Genomic DNA, 26,129 nt, shown 5'->3' with positions numbered 1-26,129 from the left:
AGTTTAATTTTAGGAATGATTAAAATCAAAGAAACAATGAAGCCATTAATGATATATTTCTTTCCAAGAGAACACAACATCAACGAAAAACTTACCAAACACCTGTGTAACAGCTTATTGTTTATGTAACAGACAGTTAAAGTAGTTGTTGTTGGAACCGGTTGTTTACATTGCCGAAGCCACTGATGACATATGTATATGTAGCAATTAAAAATCATAAAAAAAAAAAAATATAATTTTTAGCCCACCATCATCAGATGGTGGGCTATTCAAATCGCCCTGCGTCCGTGGTCCGTCGTCCGTCCGTCCGTCCGTCCGTCCGTAAACAATTCTTGTTATCGCTAATCCTCAGAAAGTGCTGAAGGGATCTTTCTCAAATTTCATATGTAGGTTCCCCTTGGTGCCTAGTTATGCATATTGCATTTTGGGACCGATCGGAAAACAACATGGCCGACAGGCAGCCATCTTGGATTTTGACCATTGAAGTTTGTTATCGCTATTTCTGAGAAAGTACTGAAGGAATCTTTCTCAAATTTCATATGTAGGTTCCTCTTGGTGCCTTGTTATGCATATAGCATTTTGGGACCGATCGGAAAACAAGATGGCCGTTAGGCAGCTATCTTGGATTTTGACAATTGAAGTTTGTTATCGCTATTTCTGAGAAAGTACTGAAGGGATCTTTCTCAAATTTCATAAGTAGGTTCCCCTTGGTGCCTAGTAATGCATATAGCATTTTGGGACTGATCGGAAAACAACATGGCCGACAGGCAGCCATCTTGGATTTTGACCATTGAAGTTTGTTATCGCTATTTCTGAGAAAATACTGAATGGATCTTTCTCCAATTTCATAGGTAGGTTCCCCTTGGTGCTTAGTTATGCATATTGCATTTTGAGACCAATCAGAAAACAACATGGCCGACAGGCAGCCATCTTGGATTTTGACAATTGAAGTTTGTTATCGCTATTTCTGAGAAAGTACTGAAGGAATCTTTCTCAAATTTCATATGTAGGTTCCTCTTGGTGCCTTGTTATGCATATAGCATTTTGGGACCGATCGGAAAACAAGATGGCCGTTAGGCAGCTATCTTGGATTTTGACAATTGAAGTTTGTTATCGCTATTTCTGAGAAAATACTGAATGGATCTTTCTCCAATTTCATAGGTAGGTTCCCCTTGGTGCTTAGTTATGCATATTGCATTTTGAGACCAATCAGAAAACAACATGGCCGACAGGCAGCCATCTTGGATTTTGACCATTGAAGTTTGTTATCGCTATTTCTGAGAAAGTACTGAAGGAATCTTTCTCAAATTTCATATGTAGGTTCCTCTTGGTGCCTTGTTATGCATATAGCATTTTGGGACCGATCGGAAAACAAGATGGCCGTTAGGCAGCTATCTTGGATTTTGACAATTGAAGTTTGTTATCGCTATTTCTGAGAAAGTACTGAAGGGATCTTTCTCAAATTTCATAAGTAGGTTCCCCTTGGTGCCTAGTAATGCATATAGCATTTTGGGACTGATCGGAAAACAACATGGCCGACAGGCAGCCATCTTGGATTTTGACCATTGAAGTTTGTTATCGCTATTTCTGAGAAAATACTGAATGGATCTTTCTCCAATTTCATAGGTAGGTTCCCCTTGGTGCTTAGTTATGCATATTGCATTTTGAGACCAATCAGAAAACAACATGGCCGACAGGCAGCCATCTTGGATTTTGACAATTGAAGTTTGTTATCGATAATTCTCAGAAAGCACTGAAGGGATCTCCTGAAATTTCATATGTAGGTTCCCCTTGGTGCCTGGTTATGCATATTGTATTTTGAGACTAATCAGAAAACAACATGGCCGACAGGCAGCCATCTTGGATTTCGAAAATTGAAACTGGTTATTGCTATTTCTAAGAAACTAATGAAGGGATCTTCCTGAAATTTCATATGTAGGTTCCCCAAGGTGCCTAGTTATGCATATTGTATTTTGAGACCAATCGGAAAACAACATGGCCGATAGGCAGCCATCTTGGATTTTGACAATTGAAGTTTGTTATCGCTATTTCTCAGAAAGTACTGAAGGAATCTTTCTCAAATTCCATATATAGGTTCCATTTGGTGCCTTAATCTTAACTTTTATATATAGGTTTCCCTTGTTTGAAAAGTACTAGAGGTTTCTTCTGAATTTACACAGATTAGTAAGACTTAGAAGAAGAGAAAAGTAGAGAAAAGATCAATCTGACATGGAACCTATGAAGAACATTCAATGGTGGGCGCCAAGATCCCTCTGGGATCTCTTGTTTTTTTATGAAGGGGCTTTTGTCGAAGCCACTGATGACATATGTATATGTAGCAATTAAAAATCAACAGAAAAATAAATATCATTTTTTTTATGAAGGGGCTTTTGTCCACTTTTTGATTAGTGTGAAGGGGCTAATGTCCGGGGGGGCTAATGTCCGGGGGGGGGGGGGGGGGGGGGGGGGGGGGGCTTTTGTCCGTACCTCCCTGCTGATACAGATGTGACACCATTTTATTACCTGGACAGTTCAGGTATAGCCTCAGGAAATATTGCAATACACTGGTCAATTAGATATACACAGGCATGTCAATCATCTCTCCAGGTGTGAGAAATTGATCTTCAAATATGGTAGAAATTACCATCCATATCTTTGAATGTATTAGGCAGCTAAAAGAATAGGATGGAGTAATATATATAGTTGAAATATGTTGAATGTCTTTATTGTCCAGTAAAGCAAAGTAAACAAATATTTCATACAGAAAATGAATCTGAGTAGTCGATCATATCAGAGACGTATATACCTGATATACAAGTCTCTGAACACATATAGTTCATAATCTTAATTACTTATCATCAAGGTAAAGTGATAATATAAATTGGTACATTAATGGCGTGACATCTGTATCATTAATACATAAAAGACCACATGCAACAGGAAATCATCACGTTTTACTGTATCCTGCACTCATTATTTCTTGCATATTGTGAAATATGTATAACCATGGATAATATATTAAATCATTATTATTGATTCTGATTTTGTATTTTACAAGTTCATGTAGAATTTCCAGAATGAGGATGTTGGAATTATAACACATAGGTTTTTCATTAAAATATAGAACTGTTAAATTAATATTTAACTCAGACGGCAATCGGGCCGCGAAACAAGAATGAATAAAAATGATTTTAGATATTTCTCGGTCAATTAAATCAGAGACATATATATGTCTCTGATTAAACCTCTAATACTTTACTTATGATATAGTTGTGTCGAAAATAATACCAATTTATTAAACCGCATTATTTCTCCGTTTCGGCAGAAACGTGTATATCACGTCTCTAGTTTCGGTTATCTTCACACCGTTTCGGCAAATTTTATACCTAAACCCCCACAAAGTCCGTTGCCAGCTCTCGGTGTTCTCCCTCATAACTCCGTCCCCATGGCATTGACACAGAAAACAGACAAATAACACATAAAGAAATATTCTGGAGGCATCGATACATACATATATATCACATACAAAGTTTATACAGTGTGCGAGACGACACAGGCTCGCTGTTTTTAGCAGCGAAAACGTAAACAACGATCCTTTATCTCCACTCGCGTCATTAATGTGCCTTAGCTTGAGCAAATCGCGAACTCTTCGCTGAAACCAACACCACACAACGATAGATTAGTTATTGTTGAACATGCAAAAATTAACTAAAATTAGATCAGAGACGTATATAGGTCTCTGATTAGATTAGCTATCGATATCTCTCTCCGAGATAGGATCGAAAAAGTTCATGTTTGTATCTCTCGTCGTATGAATTCACGCTTCGCGCTCCCTCCGAGTGCGTCGCCGCGTCCCCTAATGCAAGGGAACACGCCCTGAAAGTCCGTTAGCCTAACCTTCTCCACGGTGATATTACTCAACAGATAAAACTTTACTTCAGTTTGGATAATTTTGAATGAATTTAATGAATTCCATGAACACTGACTTAGATGTATATAACTTTAACCTCAATATGTGGAAATTCAGAAGAAAAAAAAAATGTTTCCAACACTTAATAGCAAATGAGAGTGATATGGTGTAAATACGATAATTAATTATCTTAGAAGCCTTTGACAAAAGCAGTTTTGATGCATTCCATCAGAGACATATATATGCCTCTGATTCCATTGAGGAATTGGGGAAAAAAAAACCCATATTATACTGTAATATTTTCATATATCATTTTGTATGGCCTCACTCTTAGACCTATAAAAGATTTACAAAATAGGATGTGGGGTATTAGGCCTATAGTTACGGATTTTATAGAAGTCTTCCAAAAATTGTAAAGCTAAATGGTAAGCACACAATGCGTTAAATCATAGAAGGGTCAAAGTTGAAAATAAAAGGTGCTGATTGGATAATATTAACTTCCGGTATTTTTACTGTTATGAAGAAAACCAACATGGCGGGAAATGCAGTTTCGATAATGTAAATACAGCTCTGAAAGTATGTAATCGCCGTGTATTTGGCCATAATTGTCAAACACTAGTAATGCTTAACAAAACTAGTTATTTGGTTCGTAAATCTCCCATATCTTAAGTGAGGATGGTGTAAAGAAATGTTCGATGATGTTCGGCATCTTTGCAGTAAACTCTGACACTGCCTGATCAGAGTTATTCGCTGATAATCTGATGGCATGTGCAGTATATATCGAGTATATTGTATTTTAACTTTGGGTGTTAATAACCAGATACATGTGCCTATGCATTATCTATGGACAAGTCTCCTCTAGACCCTGAAACTACTGCCAGCTGGCCAACTTCGCTAGCCAAGGGTGTTCATATACGATACTAGCTGCGATAACGTAGCTCTGGACGACGGACGGACAATTTCTGACAGATGGTCGTCGTCAGAACTGACTACAGTCAGTACCAGCCAACTGCCGCATATGGGTTTCGAACATGAACATGAGCCAGGAAATCAAATGATCAAAACTTTAAGACATATCTGCAACAAACGATACCTTTATGATTAAATAGTCCTTTAAAATTTGAATATATTTTAGGACGAAGGCAGTGCAGAGAGATAATTTGCACTAGCAAATTGTTTAAATAAAAACCAAGGCCCATTTTAAATACTTGATAAATGAAAAAATCTGTTGGCTTAAACCGCGACACAGGCCAACAATAAATCGCCATTAGCCGTTGGCTTTGTGCTAATTGTGTGCATTTTACCTATGATTTTATGATTTTCTGGTAGTGACAGAGCTAGAGACCTATATAATTATTTATTCTATTATAGGTCTCTAGTAATGATTAATGTATAATACATATGTATTAGTAGTATTACTAACCCACAAATGTGTTAAAAATATAGGTCACGAACGCTGAGACTTTTGGCTTGGTGATACCGCTTTGGAACAATGTACATACATTGTACAACCTACAACGTAAACTAAATACTGTAAATTCTACAGCATAAGATGATAGGAATTTGTAACTTATGTAATTTGTTTTGGCAGAATAAAGCTTTTAAAGAAAGAAGATTGTGGAGAAAATATAAATGTATACAGATACTGTACATTATGTAATTTGGTGAGTTTACTCCACTTCATTAATTCAAATATCGTGGAGAGTATTTATAAGATGACCTTAACTACAAGCTCAGCTAAACACCACTGGTAGGATTTTTTTCTTACCTTATCTTTGTAAGAGCTTATAGCCTTGGTTCATTATTTGATGGATGCAGTGGAAAGTCTTGAAAATAGTAGCATGCAAACCAGTAGGGAAGCGAAGGGGTAAAATTTGTCCTAATCAAGATATTTTTATTCCTGTTCCAGATAGAGATATTTGTTAAAACATTGACCAGTGACCATGGGAGGTGACCGATCAAGAACATCAAGCAAGAGAAAAGGATCCGACCACAGGGATGACCGCCAGAAGGGTAAAACAATACCGTATTTGACCTAATAAGGGTGCAGGGCGCGAGTAATTGACAGTGGGGGCGCCCTTATTAAGATTAGTTATTCTGAAGTTTTATGAATCAGACTATACCTTATAGCAGAATACCCAAGGTTGTGGAAACGGTAAAATATTCAGTCATAAAAATATTCCAGATGAAGATATCTATTCATTATCATATATTAAGCTTAAACATCACTTGAATACTCCTGTAAACTTGTAAACCATGCCAGCTGATCTTTAGACCAGAGAACGTGTGTTCCACCATTTATGTTCAAATGGAACTCTTTCGTGTTCTATTTATAGAAACAGGTGATTTCCCAGATCATATCAGACATCGTTTTCTTTGACTATATAATTGATTTACAATGTCTTTTACTAGCTTTCTGTTCTGAACAAAAGTTATTTATCAACAAGAATGAAGTCTTTACTTTATCTTCAAATAAAGATGGTAAGTTATTATTTGTATATATGTGTGTTTAGTTTTGGGTGCTCTTTGCACTGACATGTCATCTGTAGCCTGTAGGATTATACTAGGAAATCACAAAATGTGGCAAAAACATGTGTTCCAGTTACTTAATTTGCTGAAGAAAATTGAACACATAAAGTAGCAAAATATTTCACATGAATTATTACTTTTGAACACCATTTTGACACTCAGTCAAAGATTTATTTCCTTGAAAAAAGGTAGGGGCGCCCTTATTAGGGCAGGCGCCCTTATTAGGTCAAATACGGTATGTACTGTAAAAACCAGTGTAATTTGCGCAGTTACTTTTAGGGGCTGAAAATGCTGGAAAAAAACTATTTGTATATTTTGTGCATGAAATTTTTTGACCAAAAACGATGTCCAGGAGGTCCCAAAAATGATGCATGAAAATGACATTAACACAGATTAGCACAAAACATTGCTTAAAACCATTCTACTAAATAATTGATGATTACAATAATATGATTATTTTGTATTTGTAATGAGGAAATAGAAAAATTGCATCTTGAATTGTTTATTTTTTTTAAATCGACCGTAAGAGGAAAAGCTACAGTAACTGCCATGCACACAGCATTTGATATGAATATTTATCAGCTCAAACTTACACACACTTTCAAAGAAAAGTAAAATTAAGTAATCACTTTTTCATATATCGCTACAAGTATGTCTAATTAATCAAATTATTTAGCCCAATAAAGCGTAATGCGGTAATTGACAGCAGAAATAATGTCCGCTTGGATGTGGGTGTTACGTTTACCTCAGAACCTCTGCTGTAGCTGTTGGTAGCAATGAAATAGTCTGGATCTGAAAACCACTAGCCCTGGGAGTCAGGCTAGTGGAATTGTACACCCCATTCAGAAGGGTAATACAATATATCAAGTGTATACTGGTAGCCTGAGATCCTCTAATCCAACACTAAAGCCAGGTTAATAAGTGTTGGGGCTAGATGTATAAAGTAACTTCCACTGATGTCATATTTGAAATCTGCAGCACAGGAAAATTTTGAAAAATGTTCTGTAATTTCATACAACAAACATTGAAGGATGGATCATTGGATCTTGATTAATAAATCAAACTTGAAGCATTTCAAATGGTCTTACAATTGCATTGATGCTGAGTTGAAGTCTTTCAAATAGGACTTGTCTTTTGAATTTAAAATTTACAGCCATTTCAAATTTTAGTCAATTCAAGAAAAGATGCAATGATACTTCCTGTAATGTTTTTGCAACTGATATGAGCAGTACAAATAATGCAGGGATAACTCTGGAGTGGGCCATGGGGCCATTTGACCCATATTTTCCAAAATGTCTTCAATTTTCTATGTTTTGGCCCATACGATTTCTGAAATCTTTTCAAAATGGCCCATGATTTTTGGATCCAGGATGAACCCTGCTAATGAATATATAATGACATGGTACATATATGTATAATGTTGAATTTTGGATATTACCAGGAGCCTTAGCTAAGAAGAGGAAATCGTCAGATGAGGATGAGAATTACACCAGTGATTCTGTGTTTCGTCAGCTACTTGCCAAATGTGGGCTGACACTGAAGAAAGGAGGAAAGTTCAACACATTAAGTAAGTTCCACACTAGCTTACTAGATTTAATGGTTTACCACTGACTAGATTGTGCTTTTAATATATTTCAGAATTTGAAGCTCGGGGACAAATTCATCAATAGATTCAATTCTCAGGTCATCACTCTGGTAAAATCTTTACAGATTTGGATAAAAATTGTACAATGTAAACTGTTCAAGTATGGGAATACCTTGAATGAGTTCAAAATTCTAAGGCCTAGGTCACTGATGCTTCTGTACCAGAAAAGACACCAATAGTTTATAAAATTCAAAGGTCACCATTATTAGTATGGACATAGTTATTAATTTTTATTTGAATAATTTAATTTTGAAATATTTGTATAAATAACGCTTTGTATCAAGTTTTGAATTTGGTACATTAGCTCACTATCGTTTAGCATGTATGCATATCATGACCAAAGTCCATACATATAAGGCACTAGGGTTAACCATGGACCCAGAAATCATGGGCCATTTTGACAAGATTTCAGAAATCGTATGGGCCAAAACATAAAAAATTGAAGAAATTTGTGAGTGTTGGTGGGCCATTTTTGAAAATATGGGGCAAATGGCCCATGACCCCCTCCAAAGTTATCCCTGCACATAAAACTACAGCCATTTACCTCATTGAAACCTTAAAGATATCTTGCCTCACTTTCAATTGTGTAGTGCAATGTTAGCCCTGTAGGTAGGGCGTAAGAATTGTACCTACTGCCCCCATTGCATGATCATAAGTGGCATCTAAATTTGGGATCTTATCTTTTTCTCCTCTTTCTTCACAACTTTTTCCTAATGTCTCCCTTGACAATGCCTCAATTTTGGCCTTGAGTTTAGCGTTCGCCCTTGTGAGGAAGGCTTTGAGTTTGATCCCCTGGCCAAGACATACCAGAGTCTTTAAAATTGGTAGTTGCTACACCTGCTTAGAGCTCAGCCTTTTTTATAGTGGGACGGGTGGGGTGTCCAGCTGGATGTCTTCGGCAGTATGCTTCAGTGAGGCTGCACTATGAATCGGCAAACCTTCCAGCTTATCACAAGGAGACTTAACACAAATATACCACAGCCTCCCAAAACACACATATGCACTCACCAAATGCATGGATGCCACACACACGGGAGGCCGTCCTTAAATGACCTTAGCTGTTGATAGGACGCTAAGCAATAATAAACCAAAGTAATGCAATGTAAAGAAAATTCAAATATGAAAATGAAAAAGGTTATCTTATAAGTCTTCTTTGTTACTATGGTAAATTTGGTAAATGATTTAGAAAATAATTCAAGGTTAATTTTCCTTTTTAGATGTAGATCAAGCTGTATTCCAACGAAACTTACACTTGGCTTTGAAACGTCATGACAATTATCCAGGGGTAAGGGACGGACATTTTAGTATGAGATATTCTAATTTTATAATAAAATGAAATTTGTCTTAGTTCTATGTTTAGTATATGTTTTTTGTAGAGGGTTTTTGAAAGTAAAACATTTAAATTATTTTATGTTTACACAATTAATGTTTAATAATTGGTTGAATTTTCATATTCTACATAAAAAAAACTACTTTTTATAACTTTTGTAGGTAGAATATTGGTAGAGAAATGACCGTTTTTGAAGTTTATTTTATTCTGAGCAGGTTGTTGACGAGTTTGCTGAGGGTTTCCAGGAGTTCATTGAAGATCAGTCCAGGTGAGTGTAAGCTTCATGCAGTCTTAACCTGCAGGATAGGTACATGTAATTTGTCATCTAGCCTGAGTTTACTCTGGCCCTGACACCTTGTCTAGGGTAGGGCCATGGCATAACAGCTACCTTACATATACGGATAAATGAGATATTTATTTACCCCCAAACTCCTCTTTAGACCCATGTCAGTGTTCTGTTCTGTCCGTAAAGACCCTCGCTTTACGCTGGTCAAAATTTCATACATTTTCAACTTCTTCTCAATAATCGAGAAGCTTAGGGTATTTTGGCCAGTAGTATTTTGGGATGAAGCACTACCAAGTTTTTTTCATGCGAATGACCTTGACCTACTTTCAAGGTCACGTGGGTCAAATGTGTTAAAATATTTAAACAGTCTCTTGATAGCCAAAAGCCCAGGGTCGTGATATGAAATCAGTAACATGCTTGGTAAATGGCTACCAAGTTTGTGAAACCTATATTGCAATTCATATGATTATTAATATGAATGTCATTGCATTGTCCTGTAATAAGCCCTCCCCCACAACTTCAGTCAGAGGTTATGTGCTATATGTTATATGAGAATTCTTCAGACCTTTACCAGTTCACAGATATATAATGCTGTTAAATGTATCGAATGTTTTACTGTATGGTTACGATTTTCTGTTAATTCTGTGTTTTTGGTTCGTTTTAGGTTCCATTACAGTCTCCTTCCCACCAGCACTACATCAGACTGTGACTCGTAAGTCGGGGCATAAATATACATGACATGGGAATAAATATACACGATGTGGGCATAAATATACACGACATGGGCATAAATATACATGACAAGGGCATAAATATACACGACATGGGAATAAATATACACGACATGGGCATAAATATACATGACAAGGGCATAAATATACACGACATGGGAATAAATATACACGACATGGGCATAAATATACACAACATGGGCATAAATATACACGACATGGGAATAGATATACATAATTTGGGCATAAATATACTCGACATGGGCATAAATATATATGACATGGGCATAAATATACACGACATGGGCATAAATATACATGACAAGGGCATAAATATACATGACATGGGAATAAATATACATGACATGGGAATAAATATACACGACATGGGCATAAATATACACAACATGGGCATAAATATACATGACATGGGAATAAATATACATGACATGGGAATAAATATACATGACATGGGTATAAATATACATGACATGGGAATAAATATACATGACATGGGAATAAATATACATGACATGGGAATAAATATACACGACATGGGCATAAATATACACGACATGGGAATAAATATACACGACATGGGCATAAATATACACAACATGGGAATAAATATACACGACATGGGAATAAATATACATGACATGGGAATAAATATACATGACATGGGAATAAATATACACGACATGGGAATAAATATACATGACATGGGAATAAATATATACAACATGGGCATAAATATACACAACATGGGAATAAATATACACGACATGGGAATAAATATACATGACATGGGAATAAATATACATAAAATCTCAAGTGAACTTCCTGATGTTACTTTTAAAAAATACAAAGAACCCATTTTGATGAAATTTTACAGAAATACTGAAAGATGAAACTTATGAATTATATGGGTCCAAACCCCAGTATCCAGATGGTTTGTTTTATTTGCTGGGTTTTTCACCCTTGTAAACAGTCAGGGTCATTTTGAGGTGGAGTCTCCTTGTAGTAGTTAGTGGCTACCACACTGAACAACATAGAACTGACGACGAAGTGTTGTCCTGTGTAAGAAGATCAGAGGTGTGTGGTTGGACGCTCCCTACCGGTGGCGGTTTGTGTTTCTCGGGAAGCTGAGAAATGAACTGGTCTGTGCTGTCGCAGCAGTGCCCTTGGGCAAGACACTTTATCCTGATTGCTTTGGGTGGCATGCAACAGGCCTCCTGTATGTTGTTCTGTGAGGTAGTCACCAACTTCTACTAGGAGACCTTGCCTAAAAATGACTATTGCTGCTGTCAGGTTGGAGGAGGGGGGGGGGGGGGGGGGGGGTAAACCCAGCAAAGTAGGTTCTCCTTGGTCCCTTGTTTTCCCCATTCAACCCAGCAAACAAACAAACAAACAAATATTATTTTACTATTTAAACATGGCTAGAATTAAGAGCATGGGACAAAAGTTTGATGATGTAAAAAAAAATTGACCCTCATGGACCCCAGGCACTGAGGAGAAAGACCTAAATGCATCAAATTGTCCAAGCATCAAGATTATACAAGTATGAATGTAAATAATCATATTTGTTTTGATTTTGAAATGTTAGGGCACGGAGCGGGAGTCAGGACTGTGTTATACGTCTCGTGTTGGGTGTGGATATGCTGCAGGTAAGAAAAGTCTCTTCTCAACTTCGTACCTAGCCACAACATTAAGAATAGATAAAATGCACGATTCCTTTATTTTAACTATGTAGAGCATGTAGTCTGTCTCTTGTCTCTTAGGACATTCCTCCCATTTTGATGCTTATCCGGGCAATAAGTCATGACATTGCTGATTTAGAGATAACGAGGTTCGACTGTAATTAGCCGACATCTGTCAGACTGTCACACCATTTTCAGGTCTATAAGCCCACGGTTAAGGCAGTTAATGTTCAGTATCAAATTAAACTTAATTAATTTTTTTTTTTTTTAAATCCTCATCCTCATCCTCATCATCATCCTCATCCTCATCATCATCCTCATCCTCATCATCCTCATCCTCATCATCATACATAATCAAACATCATTATTTAACATTTGGATTCTTGTAGCCAAAACTGATGAATACTTTACTGGAGAAGTTGGCAGAGTTCATGGAAGATGAAGAGTAAGTACAATGGTTTACCTTCTTTGTAAATCATATATTCCTGGTGATTAAAGTTTTGTGGCAGCTTCAAATCATGATTTTTAGCCCACCATCATCAGATGGTGGGCTATTCAAATCGCCCTGCGTCCGTGGTCCGTGGTCCGTCCGTCCGTCCCTCCGTCCCTCCGTCCGTCCCTCCGTCCGTCCCTCCGTCCGTCCGTAAACAATTCTTGTTATCGCTAATCCTCAGAAAGTACTGAAGGGATCTTTCTCAAATTTCATATGTGGGTTCCCCTTGGTGCCTAGTTATGCATATTGCATTTTGAGACCAATCGGAAAACAACATGGCCGACAGGCAGCCATCTTGGATTTTGACAATTGAAGTTTGTTATCGCTATTTCTGAGAAAGTACTGAAGGGATCTTTCTCAAATTTCATATGTAGGCTGCCCTTGGTGCCTAGTTATGCATATTGCATTTTGAGACCAATCGGAAAACAACATGGCCGACAGGCAGCCATCTTGGATTTTGACAATTGAAGTTTGTTATCGCTATTTCTGAGAAAGTACTGAAGGGATCTTTCTCAAATTTCATATGTAGGCTGCCCTTGGTGCCTAGTTATGCATATTGCATTTTGAGACCAATCGGAAAACAACATGGCCGACAGGCAGCCATCTTGGATTTTGACAATTGAAGTTTGTTTTCGCTATTTCTGAGAAAGTACTGAAGGGATCTTTCTCAAATTTCATATGTATGTTTCCCTTGGTGCTTAGTTATGCATATTGCATTTTCAGACCTATCGGAAAACAACATGGCCGACAGGCAGCCATCTTGGATTTTGACAATTGAAGTTTGTTATCGCTATTTCTGAGAAAGTACTGAAGGGATCTTTCTCAAATTTCATATGTAGATTTCCCTTGGTGCCTAGTTATGCATATTGCATATTGAGACCGATCGGAAAACAAACATGGCCGACAGGCAGCCATCTTGGATTTTGACAATTGAAGTTTGTTATCGCTATTTCTGAGAAAGTACTGTAGGGATCTTTCTCAAATTTCATATGTAGATTTCCCTTGGTGCCTAGTTATGCATATTGCATTTTGAGACCTATCGGAAAACAACATGGCCGACAGGCAGCCATCTTGGATTTTGACAATTGAAGTTTGTTATCGCTATTTCTGAGAAAGTACTGAAGGGATCTTTCTCAAATTTCATATATAGGTTCCCCTTGGTGCCTAGTTATGCATATTACATTTTGAGACCGATCGGAAAACAACATGGCCGACAGGCAGCCATCTTGGATTTTGACAATTGAAGTTTGTTATCGCTATTTCTGAGAAAGTACTGAAGGGATCTTTCTCAAATTTCATATGTAGGTTTCCCTTGGTGCCTAGTTATGCATATTGCATTTTGAGACCTATCGGAAAACAACATGGCCGACAGGCAGCCATCTTGGATTTTGACAATTGAAGTTTGTTATCGCTATTTCTGAGAAAGTACTGAAGGGATCTTTCTCAAATTTCATATATAGGTTCCCCTTGGTGCCTAGTTATGCATATTACATTTTGAGACCTATCAGAAAACAACATGGCCGACAGGCAGCCATCTTAGATTTTGACAATTGAAGTTTGTTATCGCTATTTCTCAGAAAGTACTGAAGGGATCTTTCTCAAATTTTCGTATTTAGGTCCAATTGAAGTTTGTTATCGCTATTTTACAGAAGGTACTGAAGGGATCTTTCTCAAATTTCATATGTAGGTTCCCCTTGGTCCCTGGTGTTGCATTTTGGGACCAATCCGAAAACAACAGACAGCCATTATCGCTAAATCTTAAATTTTATATATAGGTTCCCCTTGTTTGAAAAGTACTAGAGGGCTGTTTCTGAATTTACACAGATTAGTAAGACTTAGAGGAAGGGAAAAGTAGAGAAAAGATCAATCTGACATGGAACCTATAAAGATCATTCAATGGTGGGCGCCAAGATCCCTCTGGGATCTCTTGTTTTAAAAGAAGAAATGTTTATATCCATTCAAGGTCACAGGGGTCATATGTGTTAAAAGTCTTTAAATCATGATTTCTTGATAGCTAAGAGACTCAGAGACCTGATATTCAATAAAGTGGTAATCAGCTTAGTATCTGCATAAATGACCTAGATCAATTTCAGAGTTGCTCTAGAAGCAGGTGAGAGATACATGCCCATTGGGCCTCTTGTAATTTTTTGTGACTAATTCATAATAAAAAAGTTTGTATAGGCTGAAACTCATAACCTATCATTTAACATTTCTTTTACAGTAATTCTACACTGTATATACTTTTTGTGTTATATGCTGTAGCCTACTGATAGTGATGTGTAACGCACAGCACGTGTACCGCAGGGGTGCCACGTGTGTCGTACTGCTACCAAGTTTTTGCCCAGGGTTCGACTGCCGCTTTCGCTTGCAGATTCCAAATACAAATGAATTTTCAAGTAATAGACAATATTTAGTAAACTGGTGAGAAAGAAAATAGACTCGTCATATAAAGTTCAACAATTTATTAACATGTGTAAAAATAACAAAAGTACCAAAATAATACCCGAGAGGCACAGTGAGGAATTCACAATTATATACGTCTAGCCTAAAACATATGCCAACCATCGTTTGATCACAACTAACCATATAAATGAAATAAATGTAGTTTACCCCGAGTCTCAAGCACGTGGCATGTCCGGTCAGAATACAACATTTGCTAACCACCCGTCTTTTCTCCCGTATCTACTTACGAGGTTACCAACAACCATTCCTCGCTTAACCGGTATAGAAACAGCCCGAGAGGCGGAAACATTCACTAGCCACTCCGCGAGTGCTCTCAAAATGGAATAATCCCTTCAAGCAACAACCTGACTTCCGACATGACACAGGCACACGAGACTCAAATTAAACAAAGTTCTATACATCGAAAATACATCAAAATACTACACGTGAAAATAAAAATACATGTACGATAGTGGCAAATAATATCCAGCAGACAAATTAATATGATATTTAGGAAAGGATGGGCAACGATTATCTAATTAATTTCACAGATTAAAAGTCCACTTACCCTGCTGACACCCGGACGAAAAGTGATTGACCCCAGAGCAGCACGGGTATCTTGCGTAACCGGATGTTACAATTTTCTGGAATGAGTCCAAAAATAAACGAGCGAAACGCAACTGCGTTACAGATGGCTGTGCTGATTAGGCATAGGTCGCAAGAATTTTCGTATCGCGATATATTGCAATACAGGATCCTCGTACCGTGATACGTATCACAATATTTTAGTCAGAACAAGTCTTTTCTTTAAACAAAGCAATGGTGAAGAAAACGAATGTAATCATGGCTCAACATACCTGATTAATTATACCCACCATTTTGAAAACGGTACGACACACTTGAGCAATCTCGATGAACAAGACGCTTGATACGTTTGAGGCCGGGAATGTATAAATGTTTTATGTATTTATCGTCTCGAAAACAATTAATATGATATGCAAGTGAATTGATGTGTTATTCAATATTTATACTTAGAAAACAAAAATCATAAGCAGTTGATCGAATATTGTTTAAATTTTCATTATTAAAGGAAGTTTTTACAGAAACATACAAAGATTCCCAAGTGTACCGATATGTCAAAATCGTACCGCGATACATATCTTTTTCAAGTAGAATCTCGGTATACCAGTATACCAATAATACAACGCATCGTTAGTGCTGATATCAGTGGGACTAAAAATGAATCACAGGGATAAAATATTACAATTCCCACCAAACATTTCATGGCAGTACTTCACAGGGATATGTCTTGTTAATGTTGCTATCGAAAAATCACTATTATGAATTGTCTCCCCTTTATAATGTGATGCTTTTTTCTTTAGATCTATATTTGATCATGGAGAAAAGGTGAATCTCCCTCGACTGTTAATGAGCCAGTTTCGGTGGCTGGACAGTATCGTCAATGGAAAGGTTGGTAAAGTTTCATATCTGTCTCATTTGGTAAATGTTATCTTGAGTGTGAATAAATGTTATCTTGAGTGTGAATAAACGTCATCTTGAGTCTGAATAACTGTTACCTCGAGTCTGAATAAATGATATCTCGAGTCTGAATAAATGTTATCTTGAGTCTGAATAAACGTCATCTTGAGTCTGAATAACTGTTACCTCGAGTCTGAATAAATGTTATCTTGAGTCTGAATAAATGTTATCTCGGGTCTGAATAAATGTTATCTCGGGTCTGAATAAATGTTACCTCGAGTCTGAATAAATGTTATCTTGAGTCTGAATAACTGTTACCTCGAGTCTGAATAAATGTTATCTTGAGTCTGAATAAATGTTATCTCGAGTCTGAATAACTGTTACCTCGAGTCTGAATAAATGTTATCTTGAGTCTGAATAAATGTTATCTCGAGTCTGAATAACTGTTACCTCGAGTCTGAATAAATGTTATCTCGAGTCTGAATAACTGTTACCTCGAGTCTGAATAAATGTTTTCTTGAGTCTGAATAAATGTTATCTCGAGTCTGAATAAATGTTTTCTTGAGTCTGAATAAATGTTATCTTGAGTTTGAATAAATGTTTTCTTGAGTCTGAATAAATGTTATCTTGAGTTTGAATAAATGTTATCTTGAGTCTGAATAACTGTTACCTCGAGTCTGAATAAATGTTATCTCGAGTCTGAATAACTGTTACCTCGAGTCTGAATAAATGTTTTCTTGAGTCTGAATAAATGTTATCTCGAGTCTGAATAAATGTTTTCTTGAGTCTGAATAAATGTTATCTTGAGTTTGAATAAATGTTTTCTTGAGTCTGAATAAATGTTATCTTGAGTCTGAATAAATGTTTCTTGAGTCTGAATAATACTTGTAAAGGTTTTTGATGTGACATTTTAGGAACAATCAACATTCTAACAATTGACAATCATGAAACAGTCGATCGAAAAATTGTCTGGCAATTGTGTTATATTCTCCTTTAATATTTTTGAATAAATATAAGATTTGAAAAGATAATTTTTTATTTACTTTAAAACTTGGACATCTGTTCCCTTATTTGGACCTATCAACACTGTGTAATGTCAAAGCAATATAAAAATGTGGATTTTTATGTAGGTTGTGACGGATAAGATGCTTGAGATGATTGGAATTGTCTCCCTTGACATACAACGTGAGATAATTACCTGTCTTCCCGAGGTTGTGGAAGACTCGGAGCATGGAGAAGTGGCAAGAGCTCTCAGGTAAATCTGTCACAGGTAAATCAGTAAATCTGTCTCGGTTAAATCTGTCTAAGGTAAATATGTAAATCTACCAAAGATAAATCTGTAAATCTGTCTATGGTAAATCAGTAAATATGTCTTCAGGTAAAACTGTCAAAGGTAAGGTTGTCTAAGGTAAATCTGTCTAAGGTAAGGTTGTCTAAGGTAAATCTGTAGCTCTGTCTTGAGGTAAATCTGTCTTAGGTAAATCAGTAAATATGTCTTAGGTAAATCTCTAAACCTAGCCTGTCTAAGTTAAATCAGTAAATCTGTCTAAGGGTAAATGTGTCTAAAGATAAATCTGTCAAAGGTAAATCTGTCTAAGATAAAAATGGATACTTTTTTGACAAATTATAATCTTTCTTCAAAGTATTACAATTGCAAAAGTGATAATAAGAAAGGTTTTTTGAATGAAGTTTGAAATTTAGTGCAGACATTTGCTATTAAGTAATTCCGTAAGTTAACTTAAAATTGTAAAATGTTTGTAATAATGCAAAATATTGTCTCTATTCCCGATATCATAAGTACTAAAGAGGAATCTGTTTTTCGCATTTTTATGCCAAGATCATTGGAATCATTATCCGTAACTTCCCTTGTAACATGAATGAGTTTTGGCATATAATGTTTTTTGAGGATGTAAATATCAGATACAGACAGCCTTCATTATATTTTAGTCATACGCTGATAACTCAAAGATCAAAATAAGTTGGAAATATGCTTGAGTAGCTTGAATACTCAGGGTAGCTCAGAGTTTCTCATGACCCCACTGACTTTGAGATTACAATGTTCAGATGTAAAATCAACGTAACAACATTTATTAATATTCAATTTACGTAGTAAGTATTTGAAAGAGTTTTTCTTATTAAGAATTGTTTTCTCAATGTGCAGGGAGATTTTACTTCAAAATAACCAGTTAACTGTTCCAATATTGGATGCCTTATCCAATCTTACACTGACCCAGGACCTGTTGTCTGAGGTAAGTTTTTTTCTGATTTAGCCTGACAGTCCAGACTTGTCATATTTGTCAGTGATTTATTACCATTCATTGGAGATTTCACTATTATTTTATTGAAAGGATATATCTCATAGCATAAACTTTTAGTCACTATGTCACAGTAAGGTAACACACACTTAAATCTCTGTCAGAGTAAGGTAGCATACAGCCTTAAGTATCCATGTCAAAGTAAGGTAGCATATACCCTTAAATCTCTATGTTATAGTAAGGTAACATACAGCCTTAAGTCTTCATGTTAGAGTGAAGTAACATACACCCTTAAGTCTCCATGTCACAGTAAGGTAACATACACCCTTAAGTGAATGGGCTGCTCCTTTGTTTTACCAGGTGAGAGAATCGGTGCTACAGACATTGGCTTCGGTCAGGATGGAAGATTTACCAGTAGTTATCAAGTTCCTTCTTCAGTCGGTCAACAGTCAAGATGCTGTCGAGGTATATTCCACATTTTATAAATAAAAACATAAATTTTCAGATTTATTTTTGAAAGTTAATAAAAGTGTCTTTAGCAGTATACTTTGCTATATATATATATTGGATAACAGGTTTTGCGGTTTGTTTGAAATTGCAGATTTGAATTTCTGTACATTAAAACACTATGCTTCAATCAGTTTTTCACACGCGATATATTGAAATTTGATGCTTTATAGGTTGTTGAAGAAATTCGCAGTAATCTAGATTTCAACTCGAGTTTTGCTCCCACCATCTCCTCTACGCCCTTCACACAAGGAGGCAACAGGTAACTACAAAAAAGATAAAACAAATGAATATATAAATAAATAAATAAATAAATAAATATGTAGTTAATTACATCAATAGGAATACTTCAATTAGTTGCAAAGAACTGAAAGAAGTGGTTTTATTCTAACAGTGCTGTATAAGGCAGATTTCCTCTTTTATAGAATTTCATTGTTTCTCGAGTCCTCCCTTAGTATGTACAATAGGGGCTGAATGGTTAAGGTGTCACGACACTTTATTACTAGCCCTCCACCTCTGGGTCGTGAGTTCGAAACCCATGTGGGGCAGTTACCTGGTACTTACTGTAGGCGGGTGTTTTGTCTCTTGGTACTCCGGCTCTCCTCCAAAACCTGGCACATCCTTAAATGACCCTGACTGTTAATAGGTTATTAAACAAAATAAACCAAATATCACTTACCCTCCGCTTCTGGGTTGTGAGTTTGAAACTCATGTGGGACAGTTTTTCTCTGGGTGCTCCGGCTTTCCTCCACCTCCAAAACCTGGCACGTCCTTAAATGACCCTGGCTGTGAATAGGATGTTAAACGAAATGAACCAAACAAAGTACGGTAAATATAATTTTCTGGAATGACACTCACTGAACATACAGCATCTACCTTGCATAGAATTTTTAATAAATGTATAAATATTTCTTGAGTCTTTCTATAGTTGCTGAAATATCCCTCACTTAACATACAATCATTTGTGTTTAACATATTACGTTGATGGCAGGGGGTCGAAATCAGAGATCGAGGCCGCACGTGGATCAGAGCTGTTGACGCTGGATGCCATCAAGTCAGGGATACGTTTCCAGAAATGTGTGGCGGAGGCGTGGATTAAGGTAAAGTATATGGAAAATGAAACCAGCGAAATTGTACCACAATGTCTTAACCATCGAGTGGTCTTGTGACATTTTATGACATCATAACAGTGTTATTATGTTATCACATGAGGCCTGTTCGTTTATGCGAACAAACCGGTTCATCAATTTTAAAAACGAAAACGGCCATGTTTGTGTTTCGAGGTTAAGGCATATCAGATAGATAGCGTTTCAGACCAATTGGTGATGTTATACCTCTGAAAGTGTATACTTTGCTTGTCATAGAAATGCAAAAAAAAATGGCACCAATGGTTTAGAAATATACCAAATAACACCAACAAATGAAGAAAGGAAAAATAATGTCTTAAAATGATCACTAAAATGAACAAAAAATATGTAATTGAATTTCTTTGAGATAAACTTAATGATTTATTCACTTAAAATTTAAAGAATAAAATAAGCTTTTGGAGGGTGGCAATAGTGTTAACTATGTAAATTTTGGAATTGTATATAAAATACACAAAAGCATATCCTTGTTTTCAGTTGATAATAATTTGGTTCATAGGTAGACAATAATCATAGATTAGTTATCAAATGATCATCGTTGTAAAATATTGGAAAATTTTATTTCCCTAAATAGTTTAAATATATAGTGTTGTATGTTGTAAAAATATGTTAATGATCATATACAATTCTTGGTTAGAGATTATGACAAATGGATTGATATTTTATTGTTCAGGTGATAGATGGCGTAAAACAACCTGGCGACCACAAAGTTATCGACATTTTCATCCTCCTCATTCTACACTCGACCAATCGTAAGAAACCTGTCGTGAGCCTGTTCCGTAACAAGATTCGATCCGGTGGCTTCACTGAGGTGCTGGTACAGGCAGCGTTTGGATCCCACTCACAGGTAACTTGGAAGTTAGATTAGCTATTTGTGGACGTGGAGAGTGTATGCCACATTATTTGAAGGCGAGAACTTCTCTTTTCTTTCAGTGGTCGGATGTGTGCATTATGTGTAGAAAACACTGATTGGTTGAATTTTGTGTGAAAAAAACACTGATTGATTGAGTTTTGTGTGACAAACACTGATTGATTGAGTTTTGTGTGACAAACACTGATTGAGTTTATAGTGCAATGATTAGATTGGTTGAAGTTTGTGTGACAAACATCATTGGTTGAAATTTGTGTGACAAGCATCATTTGTTGAATTTTGTTTCAACAAAAACTCAGCCTGATTGGTTGAATTTTGTATGACAAGCACTGATTGGTTGAATTTTGTGTGAGAAACACTGATTGGCTGAATTTTGTGTGAGAAACACTGATTGGCTGAATTTTGTGTGAGAAACACTGATTGGCTGAATTTTGTGTGAGAAACACTGATTGGCTGATTTTCACATGTATTCCAGGTGATGCGTGACTACTTCCCATCCATCCTGTCACTAGCTGAGGTTCTGCTGCGGTCCCCGGAACCGGCAGTCGTCTATCTTGCTTGTGCCATTTATAAGGGAGCATTTACATCATTTGACTCCTTCTGTCAGCAGGTAGGATTGCTGGTTCTGTCAGCAGGTAGGATTGCTGGTTCTGTCAGCAGGTAGGATCGCTGGTTCTGTCAGCAGGTAGGATCGCTGGTTCTGTCAGCAGGTAGGATCGCTGGTTCTGTCAGCAGGTAGGATTACTGGTTCTGTCAGCAGGTAGGATTACTGGTTCTGTCAGCAGGTAGGATTACTGGTTCTGTCAGCAGGTAGGATTGCTGGTTCTGTCAAGAGACCATAATGTGTAAATATCAAATTTTAGTGTAACATTTCCCACAAAATTTTACTTACTATTTCTGTATTCTTTGATAATTAAATCAAAATGAATTTGAACTAGAAAAAAATTTGAACTAGAAAATGTATGTGATTTTTAGCTCACCGGTTACGAGTAACCATGAGCAAATGCTGTACTCCCATCAACAGCGTCCCACCCCAAGACTTTAAAGTTTTTGGGGTTAGTTTTTGGAAAGCTTTTAAGTCTTAAAGTATACACCTCACACCCTTCTAATTTGGTGTATACATCCTTTAGAGGTCTAGAAGTGATGTTATGTGACGTAAAATTTTGAAATGACATACTTATACATACATAAAAAATGAATGCATAGACTGCTGATGCCAGTGAGCTTCACAATCATTGATTTCACTTGTTTCTTAATCCACTTGTAAAGGTCCAGTTCAAAATATTCCTGGCTGTATGTCGGAATGAAGACAAACACCCTACAATAGTTACTATGTTGACTTGACGACCATGCATCTTTTCTTATCTTTGATGAATAGTTACCATTTATACCTGACATTGAAAGTGATATTTCTCCATTTAATACAGTATTTTTGAAAGTTTGTGAATTTTTGCAGGAGATTGTAGGGAATTTGGTGACCCACATTGGTATTGGGTTTGAGGGAGAGATTGACTCTTCCCTCGACATCCTGGCCGAACTTGTCGACACTCATCTCTCCAAGATGGCACCTTTTGCGATATTTGTCAAGGTATGTGACCGGCATCTGAGCTGTACTTATGAAAAATTGTACAGTGAATTTCACCATGAATTAATACAAAATAATACACTTATTTCAACTTGTGTTTTACCATAGGGAAAGTTATGGATGTTTAGGTCTGCTGTCTGACAGATTTCTGACTCTTTCAGGGCGTTCTAGATTACTTAGACAATCTCTGTGTGATGTTTAAGCTTGCGGTATTAAATCTTTATGACTTTTTCAGGGCGTTCTAGATTACTTGGACAATCTCTGTGTGATGTTTAAGTCTGCGGTATTAAATCTTTCTGACTTTTTCAGGGCGTTCTAGATTACTTGGACAATCTCTCCGTGATGCAGATTCGGAAATTATACTCCATGCTAAGTATGTTGGCGTTCAGGAATCCTCAAGAAGGGGGCCTCATACAGGTAAGAAAATCTTTTTATTTTATCTTAAAAAAAAGATATGTTGTAGCATTGAATTTTCTCTTTTGAGATTTCTATTTTTGATCCATACTTCCGAAATATCCATGCATGATGAATGCAAAGTTATTGGCCAGCTTTGTTGATTAAAAAAAGGTTAATTTGAAGAATGGTAACATATGGAACTCCTTTGTTAGTTTAATGCCTAGCAAAATAAAAACAAAAAGATGCTTGAGAGATAACAAAATCTGCTGATGAATGGTCATTTACATTTTCAAAGCAAGTAGGTTGCAATTTAAAATCCTAAATTTTCTAAGGTGGTTCAACTATTTTCAGGATGATCTTCATATTCTCATCAGGAAGCAACTTTCAAGTAACAGTCCAAAGTAAGTGAGAAAATTCTTTAATTTAACATTTAAATTCTTGTTAGATTGCATTTATTGCCAACATAAATGCAATCTGGATGACCTAGCGCCTGTTAGGGCGCCATGAATATTTATCTCCCATTTCTGAAGCATAACTCCAAAACTTCACGAAACCTGGTACATGTATTGCTCTAGTGGTCAAGTTATGCCTTTTGGTATAGATGGGTTTGTATTTTTCGTGATTTTCCTGTTGCCATGGCAACAAATGCTGAAAAACCTAAATATTACAGTTTTCGAAGTGTAGCTTAAACACCATTTAAAATAACCTCACAACACCTGGAAAACTCCGCTCTTGTGGTGTCTTTTACTATGGAGTGGTTTGTATTTCTCAGAATTTTCCTGTAACCATGGAAACAAATGGTTAAAGACCTAAATATCGCACTTTATGCAATCAACCAAATCCATACATGTATAGGTAGTTTCCATTTCTTTAGCAGACCACAGGGGATATTAAGGACAATATCTTATAAAATCTTGTTTCTTTGAACAGGTACAAGAGGATGGGAGTGATTGGGGCTATTATGATCATCAAGAGCATTGCTTACAAGAGGTTTGTGTAACATCTCTATGTACCGTGGGACATTAGAAGGAAAGTCATTCGAGCGAGATAGAGTTGGAAGGATACCTTGTATGGGGTTTTCTAAGCACTGACACTGTCTGGCAGTAATATATTGCAGTGTCTTTAAACTGATATATTTATTTAATAGGGTTTGGTTTGGTTTGGTTTATTTTGTTTAACGTCCTATTAACAGCCAGGGTCATTTAAAGACATGTCAGGTTTGGAGGAGGAGGAAAGCCGGAGTACCCGGAGAAAAACCACCGGCCTATGGTCAGTACCTGGCAACTGCCCCACGTAGGTTTCAAACTCACAACCCAGAGGTGGAGGGCTAGTGATGAAGTTTCTGTACACCTTAACCACTTGGCAACCGCAGTCCCCTTATTTAATAGGGGAACATTCTGACATAACAATGTTAATATTAAAGAATATTTTTGATATACTGGAAGCATAGTCTTAAAGGCAACGGTTTAGTGACGATTCATCTGTTTTGTTAAGTAAAGGAATGTTTTCAGTACACCCCCGGTCCAGATAAATGATTTAAGTTAAGGTATGTTTTCAGCACACCCCAGGTCCAGACCCAATGGCCATGATTTAAGTGAAGGTATGTTTTCAGTACACCCCAGGTCCAGATAAATGATTTAAGTTAAGGTATGTTTTCAGTACACCCCAGGTCCAGACTCAGCTTGAAAGTATCCCTCTGACTGACGATCTCTACAAACAAGTTGTCAGTCTGCTTCAGTTGGTCAAGACGTCCAGTAGTCGCACACCTGAGGTTGCATCTCTGTTCATGGACGAACTGGCAGCGGTCATTCGCCGCGGACACATTGACTCTAAAGTGGAGGTATGTCAAAGTTCATCAAAGGTCATCTTAGGTCAACCAATCATTGTAATAAAAGAGTTTTATGTTTGTAGATTGTGATGGCTCGTTGTACACTGTTACTGTTAGAGAGGGATCTTTTACTGGACAATTTAAACTTTACATATACATGGTGACATACATTGAAATTTCCATTATTCAAAAAATAGATGCCCTTCATTATATGTAATGAATATATACATACAAAATTTTACAAAATCTTACATTTATTTCGATTTCATATGATATTCATGAAGCTTGTCGTGAATTTTACATCTTAATAATGCAACACAAAATATTCCTTAAAAATTGTTTCATAAATCTCAAGTATGATTGGTGTACATGTTTTTAACTTACCTGGGCCAAAGGGGGCCCAATAGGGGAAATATAGCAAAATAAACTTTAGAAATCCCTTTTCTTCCTCAAGAATGACAGGATTAGGTCCACCTGTAGATTGAACTATTGTTGGGAGAGGCAGTTCAAAAGTAGGAAAATGTTTGATATATAACTTTAGAGTATTTTAGCCATAATTACTGAAATATCCAGGTGAGCGATGCAGGCCCTCTGGGCCTCTTGTTTTAATAATAATGAAAATCAAACACTCGTGTCCATGTTATATTGAGGTTATGAAAACATTTTCTCACCTAAGATTACTGTTCATTGATATTAAATCACTGAAAATCATGGAAATGATCTCTCGCATAAGATCCCCTTTATTTTGGTGTCAGCATTTCAAGATGTAATGAATAAATGTCTCTGCAGGCATGGATCAGTGAGAATGTGATTACAGACTTCCAGGACGATTATGTGGTGGACATCGAGGAAATACCTGATAAATCGTAAGTAGTATTTAAAACTTCTGGGCGATTACATGGTGAATATTGAGGATATTCCTGATAAATCGTAAGTAGTATTTAAAATGTTTGGACGATTACTTTGTGGACATTGAGGAAATATCTGGTAAATCGTA

The 26,129-nt window shown here is 36.5% G+C and overlaps 1 protein-coding gene across 1 annotated transcript in view; it reads left to right on the top strand.

The window, feature by feature from the left end:
• The first annotated feature begins 4,412 nt into the window (after positions 1-4,412).
• The window catches only part of LOC117330933 (Fanconi anemia group D2 protein-like), a 42,892-nt gene continuing 21,175 nt past the window's right edge, over positions 4,413-26,129 (top strand). Inside the window, exons 1-22 of the mRNA XM_033889505.1 lie at positions 4,413-4,486; positions 5,820-5,923; positions 7,881-8,006; positions 9,302-9,369; positions 9,630-9,682; positions 10,365-10,412; positions 12,038-12,098; positions 12,521-12,576; positions 16,449-16,536; positions 17,676-17,800; positions 18,707-18,794; positions 19,161-19,265; positions 19,481-19,569; positions 20,299-20,407; positions 21,126-21,299; positions 21,799-21,933; positions 22,780-22,911; positions 23,218-23,325; positions 23,656-23,705; positions 24,235-24,294; positions 24,964-25,144; positions 25,922-25,998. Coding sequence (XP_033745396.1) covers positions 5,854-5,923; positions 7,881-8,006; positions 9,302-9,369; positions 9,630-9,682; positions 10,365-10,412; positions 12,038-12,098; positions 12,521-12,576; positions 16,449-16,536; positions 17,676-17,800; positions 18,707-18,794; positions 19,161-19,265; positions 19,481-19,569; positions 20,299-20,407; positions 21,126-21,299; positions 21,799-21,933; positions 22,780-22,911; positions 23,218-23,325; positions 23,656-23,705; positions 24,235-24,294; positions 24,964-25,144; positions 25,922-25,998 — 2,003 coding nt within the window. The 5' untranslated portion in view covers positions 4,413-4,486; positions 5,820-5,853. The remainder of the gene's footprint in view (positions 4,487-5,819; positions 5,924-7,880; positions 8,007-9,301; positions 9,370-9,629; positions 9,683-10,364; positions 10,413-12,037; positions 12,099-12,520; positions 12,577-16,448; positions 16,537-17,675; positions 17,801-18,706; positions 18,795-19,160; positions 19,266-19,480; positions 19,570-20,298; positions 20,408-21,125; positions 21,300-21,798; positions 21,934-22,779; positions 22,912-23,217; positions 23,326-23,655; positions 23,706-24,234; positions 24,295-24,963; positions 25,145-25,921; positions 25,999-26,129) is intronic.

The sequence above is a fragment of the Pecten maximus genome, chromosome 7 (genome assembly GCF_902652985.1).
Source record: "Pecten maximus chromosome 7, xPecMax1.1, whole genome shotgun sequence".
Taxonomy (NCBI): Eukaryota; Metazoa; Mollusca; class Bivalvia; order Pectinida; family Pectinidae; genus Pecten; species Pecten maximus.
This window is presented reverse-complemented; position numbering and strand designations above follow the sequence as displayed.